Source organism: Chlamydotis macqueenii, chromosome 1 (assembly GCF_036417535.1).
Source record: "Chlamydotis macqueenii isolate bChlMac1 chromosome 1, bChlMac1.mat, whole genome shotgun sequence".
NCBI lineage: Eukaryota > Metazoa > Chordata > Aves > Otidiformes > Otididae > Chlamydotis > Chlamydotis macqueenii.
This window is the reverse complement of record NC_141556.1, coordinates 130,294,354-130,310,075: the sequence shown is the minus strand read 5'-3', so window position 1 is coordinate 130,310,075 and position 15,722 is coordinate 130,294,354. Positions and strand designations below refer to the sequence as shown.

At 38.5% G+C, this 15,722-nt stretch overlaps 1 protein-coding gene across 1 annotated transcript; it reads left to right on the top strand.

Annotated features, from left to right (window-relative positions):
* The first annotated feature begins 962 nt into the window (after window positions 1-962).
* EIF2S3 (eukaryotic translation initiation factor 2 subunit gamma) lies at window positions 963-15,499 on the top strand. The gene is made up of 12 exons (XM_086766946.1): window positions 963-1,169; window positions 3,438-3,501; window positions 3,994-4,121; window positions 4,245-4,366; window positions 5,851-5,945; window positions 7,178-7,336; window positions 8,611-8,745; window positions 9,652-9,746; window positions 10,665-10,809; window positions 11,377-11,546; window positions 12,526-12,698; window positions 14,976-15,499. The coding sequence occupies exons 1-12, from the start codon at window positions 1,101-1,103 to the stop codon at window positions 15,037-15,039; spliced, it is 1,419 nt and encodes a 472-aa protein (XP_086623072.1). The 5' UTR covers window positions 963-1,100; the 3' UTR covers window positions 15,040-15,499.
* The last annotated feature ends 223 nt before the right edge of the window (window positions 15,500-15,722 follow it).

Here is a 15,722-nt window from a genome sequence, read left to right as displayed (position 1 = left end):
TCAGCTCTAAAAGTACCACACATTTGGTGGGGCTTACAGCTGCTTGGTACAAGAGATTCAAGTTGTTCATATCTTGGGGCAGGGTCTTATGTCCTTATAGTCTCTCTAACACTAAGCATGGACTACAAAAACAGTAAGAAAATAAAGGTTGAAATTCAAAATATTATCAGGCTGACAGCCAGTAGAGATTACTAACATATGTAGAGTGTCATTTTACCATTCTAGCAGATAAGCTGATCAGACTCCAAATTACATATGCTCATTTCCAGTATATACAAGTGAACCTTGCTTCAATTTTACCCCATCTTTCTTCCTGCATCACACCCACCTACTGCCCCAAGCAAACCTACGTCGCCCATGCTGCACATAAACACAGGGTGAATCTCCTTTTTTTTTTTAGTGCATCTCTCAACCAAACAAGGTCCCCATCCCGATTACCCTACTAAACAATGTCAGTATTTTACATATGTGGTACACAGCACTCGCACAGAGCAGCCGCGGGCCCAGCAGGCCTGGCGTAAAGACAGAAGACCATCCCCTTTCCACAGAAATCCTTAGAGGCGCCGGTTCCCCAGACGGTTGTTCCAGCAGCAGTTACTGAGAGCTGGGTGTAAGGCTACCCACATATACTCTTCAGCAGCACGCTGTAACCAGCCCTCCTCCCCCGACCCAAAGCCTCCCCTCAGCAGCCCCACACGCCCCTCAACCCGCGGCCGTTACCCGCCCGGAGGCGCCATACGCATGCGCAAGGCGCCCAGCCCCAGCCCGGCCCCGCCCCGCGCGTGCGCCGGCGGTCCCTCCCCTGGCGGCGGCGGCGGCTGCGGCGCACGCGGCGCGGCCCCTGCGGCAGGCCCGGTTGCATCACCCGGCGCGAGGGCGTCAGGGGCCTTTCTCGGGGCTGCCCCGCGGCGCGCCTGAGCTTCTCCCGCCGCACCGAGGGGCTGGCGGCGGCCCCGCGCCGCCCAGCACGGCGGGTTTGCTGAGCCTGGCGTTTGCCTCCCGGCTGGCTGGTGTCGGGCTGCGCGCCGGCGACGCCGCCACCGAGCGGAGCCGGGGGTCAGGCGGCCGCGCGGTCCTCCTCGCTTCCTCTTCGGGCCAAGATGGCGGGGGATGAGGCGGGAGTGACTCTGGGGCAGCCGCACCTCAGCCGGCAGGACCTCGCCACCTTGGTGAGACCCGCCCGCGGGCCGACCGGGGGACGGGGGCAGACGGCCGCGGGCCAGGGCGACAAGGAGCGGCGGGGTCGGGGATGGCCGGGTCGGGGATGGCCGATGAGGGGCGGCGGCGGCGGCGGCCCTGGGAGAGTGAGGGGGTCCGTGCCTCTCTCCAGGCCCCGCCGCGGCCGTTGGGGCCGTTGAAGTCTGAGGGGGCGCAGAAGGCGGCGGTGCTGCGGGAGGACGGGGCTGAGGGAAAGGGTAGCTGGAAGTAGGCATGGGATAGAGCGGCGGCGCTGGGAGCAGGTTAGGCTGGTCGCAGCGGGGTCGGGTTGGCTGGGTGAGGCCGAGTCTCGGCGGGATTGGCGTCCCAGCTTTGCGAGGGAAGCCTTTGTGTGACAGTGGTGGAGACGTGCAGCTTCCTCCTTGTAAGGGCTGTCTTGCTTAGTTGTGTTAAAGGCTCATCCCTCTCTGAAGTGGAACCTTAAATTGGCAACGTTTCCCCAGCGGGGCAGATGGATTGGTTGCCAGCCCTGACTTGGTTGGTCTACCAAGAAAATGTTCTTTACCACTAAGAAAATCAATTGCAGTGGTCTCTTCCTATTAAGTGTCTCACCTAGGCTGTCCCTCTTGTTACACATATATGCAGACAAAACAAGTCTAAAGTCCTATTGCTGCCTCTCTGGTGTTGAGCAAACTGGAAAGACCTATTTGTCTTTACAATAATAATGTTTGATATTCTTGGGCTTTGAACACAATAATTCTTTTTGTGTTATAGCTGAGCACGTTGGTATTCATTAGTGAAGCATGTTAGTAATTTCAAAAAGTTTCTTCCTTTCATTGTTGACCATGGCATTTGCCAGTTGTAAAGAACACAGAGAGGCCTTATTGGGAGGTCGGTAGGATTTACGTTTAAGGCCCGTTCTGTACTTTTTCAGTGGGCCTTTGAATGCTTCCAATTGACGGGAGCTTAGCCAGTCTCGAGGAAAAAATTGCATGCATGCATAATTGCGTGCATCAGGAACATTTCTCATGATGACAGGATTTGCATCATGCTTGCGTGCCTGTCACCCTACTAGATGGTGCCATCTGCAGGTCACGTTCACGTCACTGACTTCAGTGCGCGTAGTCATTTTAAGTTAGATGTACAAGAAATATAAATTTATTTGTCTGCCTTAGGTGGATAAAACTTGTTTTGTATTGAGCATGAACATTTTATTCATGTAGTACTTAGAATGGAATGAATGAACTTGCATTTTTATACAGATGTGTTTAAGTTTATTTGATTGTTATGCACAGAGCCTGCATATAACAGTGTAGACAATATATGATTTAATGTCAGTTAGTGTGTCTATGTTATTTGTATCTCGGCAAAATATCTATATCCTGTCCTGCACTGAGAACTCGTCTGGCATCGTGAATCTTTGCTTGAACTGAATAGCTCACCGGTACAAATTCAGTGCAGGATGGAAATTAAACAGTTTCAAAAATAGTACAGAGGAACATTTCAGTGGATTTCAGTATTTGTCCAAGATTTGGACAAACAGCTTTTAAAAAACCAAAACAACTCTTTCAGAGTTGTCTTTTTAGCTTGCGGAATGTATTTGTAAGTGTTTTGATTTGACAGGTGCTACCAGTAGGTTCATGTGAGAGTCTATTTAGGGCAGCAGAATTTTTCATCTAGTACCTAAAGCAGCAATAACAGTATTTGAGGACAAAGTAGCCATTCAGGAAAAAAAAAAAAAAAAAAAAAAATTAAATCCATAGTGCTAACAAAATCTCTGGACCTACTGACTCCAAAGTGTTAGTTGTAATTATTTATTGAGTGTAATGGAGCCTTGTAGCAATTAAATAGCTGTTTATTGGCAGACCTTTGTTTTTAAAACATAGGTGCAGTTTACCATGTAGCCCATGGAAAGTTAATTTGAATTTGCCTGTTATGTGTAATTTAAGCTTAGGGGTAGGTAAGGGGTTTTTTTTGTGTGTTAGAACTTATTTTACGTTTTTTTTTTTTTTGTTTACTTCCATCTTTAACACCTTACAGCCTATACTGATTTATAAGCAGCGTTTTGATTTGCAATCTATACTGATTTACAATCAGGATTTTGTTCACTTTTTGTCCTATTTCATGTACTTGACTGGAATGCATAACTAGAATTATTTTAATGAGCTTGGTTGGATTTTGCTGAATGGAACTACTGGATAATTTTTAAGAAAATAAGTATAGTACCGTCTAAACATTTAGATACAAGATAAATTAATTCTAAAATCTCCATTATACAGGATGTTACCAAGCTGACGCCTCTTTCACCAGAAGTCATCAGCAGACAAGCAACAATTAATATAGGTAAAAACAAACTTCTAAAAAAGAGCAGTGCATTAATGTGATTCTTTATGGTGCTCATGCACTAGCGTATGGTACCTATGTGAGAAGATTTTAAAGCAATTCTTACTGAAACAGACAGTATACAGTGTTTTTGTTACAAATTTTATCAAGGTGCATTAAGAGACTTGTCAAACACTTTTAACTTGAAAAGCACGAATTTTACTTCAAGAATGCTGTTGAACGAAGTGGGGAATAGTTGCTAAAGCAAAGTTTATTTTACCTTATAATTAAGCATTGAAATGAGCTTCATGAAAGTGCAAAGATCTGTCCATTGGGAGCTCAATTTAGGATCTTGCTTAAACAAATATGATTGTGAAACCCATGTATGCTTCTGATGGGAGCTCTGGACTTACTGGCTACAGAGATTTTGTGGTAATTATGTGTTGATTGTAATGCAGTATTGCACAAAATTAAACAATGGTTTATTGACAAACATTTGCTTTTAAAACATAGGTACTATTGGCCATGTAGCCCATGGAAAGTCAACAGTAGTCAAAGCTATATCTGGAGTTCATACTGTCAGATTTAAAAATGAACTGGAAAGAAATATCACAATCAAGCTGGGTTATGCTAATGCAAAGGTGAGTCATTATTATAAACCTAGCAAATATGTTGCTAATAGATTTCAGGGTGGATGTAAGCTTGTAAGTAACTAAACCTTAATGAATTAAACTTTTTCTCAATTTAAAAAAAATTACTTACAGATTTACAAGCTGGATGACCCAAGCTGTTCCCGGCCAGAGTGTTACCGATCCTGTGGAAGTAGTACCCCAGATGAGTTCCCTACAGATATTCCTGGTACTAAAGGGAACTTTAAACTAGTCAGGTAACTGCTGTAAAATGAATGGTATAAATTGTGTTTACTTCCTTCTGTGTAACTGAAAATGGTTGGGGTTGAGCTGCAAGCTGAATATATTGTTATGGCAGACAACATGTTCTTAGGTGCTGGGCACCCCTGATCTAAGGTATCGCCTAAACTGCCTTGTTTTTATTAGTCCTGATGCACAGCCCATGGTAGAGCACAGCTGTGTCTTCTGTTCTCGAGTATTTGCAGGACTCTGAAGTAAAGTTTTTGTGCTGTTAATATAAGTACACTTGAAAGCCACTAGAATGAGAACTAATGCGGGCCTCACAAACTGATCTTCAAAATTCCTTTCTGGAGGGTGAGCTTTGTTAAACTTTTCCTTCCTAGTGGCAGAAAAGTTTTCAATGTTCTTAAAATGAATATATGAAAGCCTGATGTGAGATCAGGCCTCTAACTGGAAGCCAGGTGTTCTTTATTTACTTCATTTCTTCATTTCTTTCATTAACTTCTTTATTTACTTCATTTCTAATAAAGCATAGCATGATCATTATGCAAGCATAGTAACCACAACAGTTGTTACGTGGGTCTTTACGGAGATTGCTCAAATGAGAGTAGTCACAAAAACTGTTGTATGACAAGATTCCTAGTTCATGCTTGTGTATAAAATACACATAGTGCTGTAATCACGTATTTTCTTCCTTTCCTCAGGTTCCCAGTAAAGCACTTGTTCTAACAGTAACTTCTATTGGAGTGTGACAGTCATGCAGCCATTGTTAAACTATTCGTTAAAAACTTTGTATTCTTTGTCTTACTGTTTATTTGCTTATAGTAGATTTTTAACATTGTCAGTGAAGCAGCAAATTAGTCATCTGCTTTTTGGTGGCATGCTACCAGGAGACAAGGATTCCTCACTGAATAGGTTCAGGCAAGAATGTAGTGAATTGTCTGTAATGGTCTGCACAATAAAATCATAAAGTTGGAACTAAGAGCTGTAACATCTCGGTAGATACATCTTTGAAGTGAAGGGCCGTTAAAACAGTGTAATTAAAGATGCATAATTTTCTAAAATTGGAGAATGGGAGACATCTTTTAAAAGAGAGAAGAGAAGTCTTGTGCGGTATGTTTGTAGTTTGGTTTTGTGGGGGTTTTTTCTTTGTTTTTGTTTGTTTGTTTGTGGGGTTTTTTAATTCTGGTGCATTTAAATATAGTCTAATTTACAAGTAAGTTTGTGAAATATTAAAGCAGTACCTAGTATGGATATATGATATCAAATCTTAAAACTCAGAAAAACTATTCAGTAGCCATTCAGTAGTCTTTGTGTTCTTTTAGAACTTTTTTGAAAGTACTTTTAAGGTGTTACTTCTCAGCATCTCTCTTGAAGTATTTGTTTATCTATCTGTTTTAAGGATACATTTAACTTTTATCTGCATAGTCAATCACATAAATCAGTCAGAGAAATTGTTGATAATTGGCTTTTGGACTTTTTTAACCTTCTTCTACAACAGGCATGTCTCTTTTGTGGATTGTCCTGGCCATGATATTTTGATGGCTACTATGTTGAACGGCGCAGCAGTAATGGATGCAGCTTTACTGTTGATAGGTAATGATACACAAAAGCAGAGCTCTATTTTTTTAATATCATGAAGCAACATTACATGGGTTTTAAAATTTAGTGGAGCGGGGTGAGTGATTAAAACAAGTGAATGCTTTTGAGATGTGTTTAAGAAAATAAAGTGATGCTACAATGGAAATGTACCCAAACGAGCTTTTTTTTTTTTTAAACATCGCTATACATACTCATTAGTCTGGTAACTGGCCCAATTAATAGAAGATCAGTTCGATAAATGAAAGCTTGTAGTGGTACAGTACTGTAAAAGGTATATAATTTTATGGAAATAGATTAGCTGCAGGTATGTTTTGAGTTTCTCTGAAGCTTCAGTTTGTTTTAAATATGTAGCCTTTCCCATACAGGACAGTCCACAAACATCGGTACAAACAGTACACCCAGAAGAATACAGGCCAAATCAAGGCACAGGAGATGTATCGTGATTCAGACAATTTTTGTTCTGATTTGCAACCAACAGGAAGCGAGTAAAACTGATTTTTGTATGTCTATAGAACCAACTTAGTGCTCTGGAGTGATAAATAGTAATTATCTTACCTAGATAGGGAGTGTCAACAAACAAGAAAAACAGCTTCAGATACTGTAGTTTAAATAGTCTGAAATAGCTGACAAGCTGTCATTCCTTCTGCCTGTTTAGATTTTGAAAGTGTCATAGACCATATTTCAAGTGAGATTAGCCACTGTAATGGCACATCAGGCCAAAGCTGGCTTCTTGGATGGCTGAAATCCAAATCATGCTGATAACTGCCCTGCTCACATACTTGATTTATTTATTGTGTGTTACAGAGTTTGAGGATCCTGAAATTTTTATGACTTTAGTGATAAGAAAATGCTATAGAACTTTAGGATATTTCTTGAAAAGTGAATTGTACATTATGCTACAATCAGTACTGAGATGTCTGAAGACCGAAAGGATGGAATAAGTAAAGCAAGTCAGCTGTCAGTATCTTTGGGGAATTTTAGATGTGTGTTTCTACTAGGATCAAGTAGAATGGGGGAACCACTGGCAACCTTTCCTCTGTCATATTGTGTGGATGCTACAGCCAGAAGTTCTGGGGAAGAGTAGGTGGTTATTGGATGCTTCACATGTAGTTTACTAAGAGGTGACTGTCTTTTTTATAAAGATACAATGGAAAGTAGATGTCCTAACTCCAGGAGTTTCGTCTATGTTTATAGTTTCTATATTGTAGTCACTTTTCTTCTTTCAGCTGGTAATGAGTCATGCCCTCAACCCCAGACCTCAGAACATCTAGCTGCTATAGAAATCATGAAACTGAAACACATTTTGATTCTACAGAATAAGATTGATTTGGTGAAGGAGAGCCAGGCTAAAGAACAGTATGAACAGATTCTTGCATTTGTACAAGGTAAGTTTTCAACAGCAGAAGTCCACTTGGTGCTGGAAATTCTTCGTTATTGGGAGATGGACATAATGGTTTTCTATATGCTATGGAGAACCTTTTTTTACTTAGACTATGCTGATGTACATAGTCTGTTAATCTAAAAAATAAGCTTTTGGAGTTGTGCTTTTTATCTGTTTCAGACTGCTTATGTACAATAGTGTTGGTCAGAGTTCTTGATGTAAAACTAATAGCAATAATTCTTGTCTAGTAGCTTTCACTGAATTTATGGTTTATTCTTGGCATTGTCTGTTCTTGAATCATTTCTTTGCTAGAGATTGTGCTGTGATTTTACTGCAGTGCAGGAGAGAATGAAGCAGTAATTGTTAGGGGCACCTCGTAGGTATAATTGCGTTAGTTACTCTTATGTAATCACAAAAGATTGGTCTTTCATATCTCTAAGTCCAGTTCAGACAGGGTTGTCCTACTCTGTCCATGAAGTTCTACTCAACTGTAGTCTAGTGCTTTGAGTTTCATCTTTCCCAGAAGCTTCCACTGTTTTTTCCTTGCTTATTTGCTTCAGCTGGGGTATGTGAAAAGCTGCAGAGCTACATTGTCACTATCAAAAGTAGCCAATGGGTCTCTCTGGTTTTTTTTTTTTTGTTTTGTGCCTTACATAAGCTGTTCATAACAGCTATGTCAGAGTGGTTTGATGTGTAAATTTGGAGTTCTTTGTGAGAGCTTGAGATATCACAAGAAACATAGATGTAGTTAAAACTATAATACTGAACAATATTATAGCCTTGATAACTACATAAACCCTGCCATAAAATTGGGATTTTTCTAAAATACATTTTTGTGTTACAAAACTTAGAAAACATAGATCATTAAATAGATAGGAATTTTAGTTATCAGATGAAATCTGACTGTAAAATTAATAGTGATATATCAAATACTGAGATATCTGATTTCGCAGAGCAAGCTATCTTAAGAATATTCTGATCACAATGTAAGAAATTAATTCTCCCTTAGAGCAGAAGGTATCTTGCACAGTGTTCAGAAAGCAACTGTAAAGCTCTTCAGTACACAGTTATCCAGAGGCAACACGACTGCCTCAAAAAGTAGGTCTGGCTGTTTTGAGCTAAAATATTGAAGGGAAGGGTAAATGCTGTGATACTCACTGCTTTGGGAAATACTAATTAATTTCAAGGCATGCTTTATATGTATTTTTAATAGTGACAGAACACTTGGTCATGTTGCTGTAAATACTGTATTAAGGCTTGATGTTGATTTTGGTTTAGGTACAGTTGCAGAAGGAGCTCCAATAATTCCAATCTCAGCACAGTTGAAGTACAACATTGAAGTAGTTTGCGAATATATAGTGAAGAAAATCCCAGTCCCCTTGCGAGACTTCACATCTGAACCAAGGCTTATAGGTACGTAAATGCTTAGGTCTGGGCTTTCGTGGCTAGCCATTTACTACATGGAATAGCATGTTGCTGGATGCTCTAAAGAGGTAGATTTGAAAGGACCATTTAGTGTGCTCTTATTTTTAAACTGGCATATTTTCTGAGAGCTGTATGGTTTGTTCGTGTTTATTGCTATAGTTACATCTATTTGAGGTAATTGCTGGTTTTTGTGTGTATTCTATGTGTATGACAGCACTAAAATGCAATAAAGATGAGAAACTTACCTGTGTCTTAAAACATTCCTTTAATTCCTATGAATTTAAATTTCATTTAATAAAGTACTAACAAACTGTTGTATATGAAAATTAAATTATTTCCATTAACATCTTATAGGTAGATTGGTTAGGTTTTCTGTCTTAGAGTCCGATCTCCTGAAAGTCTCAGTTTTTCTCCAGCATATTTTGAAATTCAGTTCTGCTACAATGAATGTTTGCTTTTCCCACACAAAACATGGGAGACTTGCAAAACATATGTTCAGAATGCATAAAAATTGACTACATTAAAACAAGGTTACAATATTCACAATTGACTTTGTGAATATCGAAGGACTTTTATAGTTGATCACTGCTTTCTTTTTCAGATACTGGTATTTAACTTAATGTTTGCTATGCAGAAGCAGTTTTAAAAGCCATATATATATATATATATGAGTAGCTTAATGATTTTAAGAACAAAGTCAACTATATACTTAAAAATTCTGAATAAAGTCTTCATCATATTTTACTGTTATCCCTGAATTATGTTTTTATTATATTTATAAATATATATATATACCTTAATAAGAATAGGGAAGCAAAGTCGCCAAAGAAAGGCACTAATTCTTTAAAAAACTGATCTTAAATATAAACTTGGTTATGGTCTATTTTTTCTCAGTAATCAGATCTTTTGATGTCAACAAGCCTGGCTGTGAAGTTGATGACCTTAAGGGCGGTGTAGCTGGTGGCAGTATTTTAAAGGGTGTTTTAAAGGTAAACTTTTCCCTCTCTTGTCTGCAGATTTGCAGTGATCTAATGAGTAGAGTTTTTGCATGCTTAGTACAAAATTAATCTATATACTTGAATGTTTTTTAAACTAGAATACAGCCAGATGGCACCTATCCTTTTTTCTGTGCCTCATTTTTACTTTCCTCTTTTAAAGTACCAGGACAAGAAACACTTGATTTTAATTTTTTTATATGTATTTTTGTTACCATAGCCTTAACTTTTGCTAATAATGATACTGATTTCATTGCTTGCAAAAATTGAGGGAGCTAATTTTTTTCAGTCCTACCACTTCTACTTGCTGAGTTATTGGGGGGAAAGAGGGGAACAGAAGAACTTTAAAGGTATCTCTGAAGTATGTGTGGGTTCCCACTTCCCCATTTAAGTATTCTGTGGATTTTGATTTTTTTTATTTTGCTTGTGGGATACCATCAATAAACGGGAATTTTAAAAGTTGCTCTGTTACACTGGAAAGCAAACTACATCTTTGAACATTTATACAAGTTCTGTTTTCCTTGTCTTGCAGTTTATTGATGCTGATCAGTTACACAGATTGAATTCACTCAATTTTCCTCAGTGCTGCAACATTTCTTAATTAAATGTCATTTAAAAAATAAAATTAAATACTGGAATTAAGGCTGACAAATATCCTTTGCTAAGCCAGTTCTGTATATTGTATTGAAGAGAAAATAAATTGTTACATTGGCTTTAAGATACAGAGCTTCCAGTATTGTTCAATTTGCAGTACACAGTGCAACAGAAGTCCTAGAAATTCTGCGGTAGCCCAGAACCAAGGACTTGTATAAATAGTAGATCTTGGAATAAGCAGGTCTTATCTGTGACTAGTAGTTAGCTTTATGCTCCTGTGAAACAACTAGTTAATCACTTTTTCACTTTTGTAATTAGGTGGGTCAGGAAATTGAGGTCCGGCCTGGTATTGTTTCCAAGGACAGTGAAGGAAAACTCATGTGCAAGCCAATCTTTTCCAAAATTGTGTCACTCTTTGCCGAACACAATGACCTGCAATATGCTGCTCCAGGAGGCCTTATAGGTAAGAATATTCTCTTATGAAAATATTTATTTCTTCACCTGTATTGAAAACACTTGGTTTCATTCAACAATTAATTTTAGTGTAGTAAACAAAAAGGCTTTGAGCAACAACGTGGGTGTGAAAATTAGATATTTAATAAATACATTAAAATTTAAATAAATAGATGAATGTCCCATGCCTGGAAACATTCAAGGCCAGGCTGGACGGGGCTCTGAGCAACCTGATCTGGTTGGAGATGTCCCTGCTCCTTGCAGGGGGGTTGGACTAGATGGCCTTTAAAGGTCCCTTCCAACTCAGACTATTCTATGATTATAAATAATTTTCCTGAATGTCACTGGCCAATGTATATCGACTTGCATTGTTAATTGTACTGGCTTTAACAGTAGAATATTTCCTCATCTGTTTAGACAGAACTCACAGTCTTGCTGACATTCTCAAAGTGCTGTCCCAGGGAATTCCCAGCACATTCTCGGTTTGTTGTTTTTAGATCTCCTTCAAGGATTTTAATTTGTAAAAGCAACAGGTACTTTTCAGTTACTCCTTGTGACTTTCCTTGTTGTGTTGTAGGTGTTGGAACTAAGATTGATCCAACTTTGTGTCGGGCTGACCGAATGGTAGGCCAAGTTCTTGGTGCAGTTGGAGCACTGCCAGAAATATTTACAGAGCTAGAAATTTCCTATTTCTTGCTGAGACGACTATTAGGTGTGCGCACTGAAGGAGACAAGAAAGCTGCAAAGGTCTGTACCCCTTCTTCTGCTTTTCCTGATTGATCTTCTTGTACTAAGTTTTATTAGTATGCACATTTTTTAATTTATGTAGTAATTTTGTCTCCCTGTTTATACGTGCTTGTCACAAAACTTACCTGCTTATTTAATATTATCGAAAAATGCTTTTTCAGAGGAGTAGGAATTCGTATCAGAGAAGTTTAACGTAGCCTATAGTATTTATGTATCCTGAAGGTAAGTATTCTTCTAATCATACTGGTAGTTGTTTTTCTTTGCTCTCAGCCTGTTGATTTGTGCAGTAATTAGTTTCTTGCACTTACTGATCTACCTCCTACTTATGTGCTTTTTGTAGATTCTGTCTCTGAAGAACTTTTAAAAGCCCAGTATTTTTGAAACACTGTAGCTGATAAGAAACTGAACTTGATACATGGCACAGTCTGATTTTACACAAATCAAACTAAAAGATCATAGTTTTCCCTGTTAGCATTAAAATCTATAAACTGCTTCATGCAACAGTAAGTTAAGTGTTTCAGCGCTCTCTTTATCCTGTGAAATGAATTATTTTTTGAGAAATCATTTGATGTATGTAGGCATTAGGGAAATAAGAATATCAGATTATTTAAAAGAATGATATAACATTCCGGTTTGTAGCAATATCTGAGACTGTTTGCACTTTTAATGCAATATATGCAATCTTCAGTGCATTTTATAGAAAATGTAGAGAAATCCCAAGAAATTATATCATACCAAGAGCCTACAGTACTACATGCACAACGTAATTACATACTTGTCCTTTCCTATATGAACTTTATCCACTGACACTGTTTTGCATTATTTGTATGGGGGGATATTTATAGTTTTTGCATTTCTCAGCTTTTTTTTTTTTTTTTTTTGGTGGCAGGTAGGTAACAGAAGATACTCAATGTTGTCTGTGATAAGCTTTAGTACTTAAGAAAACATATGTTTAAGAGTCTTGTATGTCTGTCTTCAGGTGCAAAAATTATCGAAGAATGAAGTTTTAATGGTAAACATAGGATCTTTATCTACTGGAGGGAGAGTCAGTGCCGTAAAGGCTGATTTGGGGAAGATTGTGCTAACCAACCCAGTATGCACAGAAGTGGGAGAAAAAATTGCCCTGAGTCGAAGAGTTGAGAAACACTGGCGGTAAGTTGGTGCTAAATTGGTAGAGTGCCTTGTTGTTGTATTATTAACAAAAAATACATGGATCCGATTTTGCTCTAGAATAGGTAAGTGTCTATCTGTTTTTAAAATTCCTCTGGATTCTCCTAACACATTGACACCATTATTGTGAGATGCTTCATTTAATTCCTAGCCTCTTTTAAAAGAAACATTATAGTGAGTAGATATCTATTATTTAACAGACAAAGAAACATCTGAGGTTCATGGTTTGTTGCCAGAACAGCCATGCTGTAATTGATCTAACAGTAGGTGATCTTGGCAGCAGGGTTTGAAGATTCTAGTAATGTGAAGCCAAAGCCTAGCCTGTCTTTATACACAGCTAAGTCAGTGATGTCCAACCTGTCGAGCTGTATGTGACTTCTAGTGCAGTCTTGAAGTAATTGCATGGGAATGCAGGAAGGACATTATAAAGTTTGAGTATTTTATGTACTATGAGCAGAGAGGAAAGAAAAAAATATCAACTGGATTGACCTTTTCAGATTACAAGTATAAAACGGCCAACTGCACAGAAGCATCTGCAGGCTGAACATGATGAGCAGAATTGGTTGATTATTTGCTTCAAGCTTGGTGCCATCTTAAGACAATTACGCATCCTGTACCTACTATGTGTTCCGTAAGACTACATGAATATCATAAGAACATAAAGATATTTAGATTCATTGATCCTGCACAGCTCTTGTAGTATGAGGAGAAAGTATAAGGGAACGTAGCCATTCATACAAGTCCGTACCGTATGAAAAAGAACCGTGCTTTAAGTATCCATGGATGTGTGTTTCTTTTTCAGATCAACATGGAAGTGTAGATGAGAATTCAGTGCTTGCTGTGTCAGAGCTAGCTGACAAATTAGGGAAGAGATTAGTCCCTGAAAAAAACCCAAGGGAAGATAACATCTCTTGAACACGGGGGAGGTGAGGTGGGGAACCAAACCAAACTAAAACCCAAATTAAGTCAGGGAAAGGAGAAGGAAGAGGAGAAACTATTTATATTGGAAACTATGCTTTTTTGAGCTATAGACTGACAGCTTGTGTATATTTTAAGGCAAGATCCTTTGCTTCTGTAGATTATTTCCCACTTGAAAAACATAACAAATTTTGCCAGAAAGCCCACTCGTCTTTGGTTTATGGGGTGGACAAGTGGTGGCATCCTGCTGTAAAGATCCTGTTATTAAAAAGTTGCTTTCTGTGCTGTATTAAAAGAGCAAAGGGACAACATAAGGAAAATGAAAGTTGAGAAAAGGGGAAGGAGGCAAACTGGGAAGAGCAGCATAATAAATTCCAATTGGAATAAAGATAATATATTGTTGGTAATGTGGAAAAACTTGTAGCCTGAGGCAATGGAGTACTGAAAGGATGGAAGAAAGTGAGAAAGCAGAGGATGAGCAGGAGGTGTAAAGTAGACAGTAAATATATAGAAGCATGGAGGTTAAACAGCAAATGGCCAAGCAAACAGGATACACTAGTGATTCCAAGAAACAAAGGTGGCCTAGTTATAACCTACAGATATGCTCCTAAAATTGGGAAGTGCTGGGCTAATATACTTCAGTTCCTTTTCTGGTGTCCAGAGACAGGCTCTACTGCTTAGCAAATTAAACTGAGATGCACATGTGGGTTTTGTGTATCTCGGTGCCAGAAATTGGAAGCTTTTTTAAAGACAGTTGTATTATTATCATGAACTGCCTGATGATTGTGGAAACAGACATAATCTTGTTTTCTTTTTAAAAGCGTATTTTTCTCAGGCAACAGTGGCCTATAAAAGGGGCCTTAATGTTACTGAATATAAATAATAGAACTTACCTGAGAGTTGAGTTACCTTTATAGGTTACATGTTCATTGAGAGTCACTGCTCTGTTCATAATCTTACTGTCATCTTGTCTGAATTTTCATATTTTCATTTCTATTTGAAATGGCACTGCAGCCATAGGTAAAAGACATGAAGCTGTGAATAGATTTACAGTCCACAAGTGCAACATAAGTAACAACATTTTCAGATTTTTAGTTTACTATTCAAAGGTCCATCCTTAGCTGATTACAAACATACAAATGTTCTCTCTCTCTCTCATCCTTTTTTCCATCCATTTCCACTAACCAGTCTTAGATCTTGGAGGATATTTTGAGTGGCAGAGAGGTGGAGAAAATTCAAAGTGTGAGAACTGAAAGCATAAGAATGACAGAAGGATGTTGATTTATCCTCAATATTTCTGACTACTATTAAAAGTAATAGAAACTGTTTTTCTTTTCGCAGTTTGATTGGTTGGGGTCAGATCAGAAGAGGAGTGACAATCAAGCCAACTGTTGATGATGACTGAAGAACAAAAGAGAGTACTTCATTTTTAAAGATGAAGTGCCTATTTCTATTTTGGAGGGGGTATATTTTCACAGTGGAGCTGGAAGCTGTGCAAACATTATCTTTGAGTTGTATGGCTGTCCTTGTACATTTTATTGAATTTTACCCTCTTACTAAAATGCTAGTCACTATCACCATTAAAAGTGTAAAAGAATCGGCGTATAAGTGGGTTTAATTATCCACATTTTAGTAGAAATTAATTGTACATGTCCCATGGCATGTCTAATTTATGTTATTCTGTGTTTCAGACATATCTGTTTAATATCAGTCAAGCCAGCCCCAGTGTAACACACAAACCATAAATCTGGTATTGAAATAAAATACTGCTTATTTTCATTAATTCATACATATTTTTTTCTGAGTAACAAAAGACTGTAGTGATTGTTCAACCAGTACAAGAATTAAAACAAAAAAAACCCAAACTCTTCTTGAAGACTAGTACCCTTTGTGCACAACATCTTGTTTTGTTTACACAGCTGTTCGGAGCAAAAACTTTCTCCCTTAGTTTGTATGGTTCTGACATTAGGATTCTGGCTGTATTACACTTTGTAATTAGGATTGGCAATGCTGACTGACAAGTTTGTCACTTAAACCTACAGAGAAAAACAAGTAAACTGGATCTAAACTGCCAGTACTGGTTTTTAC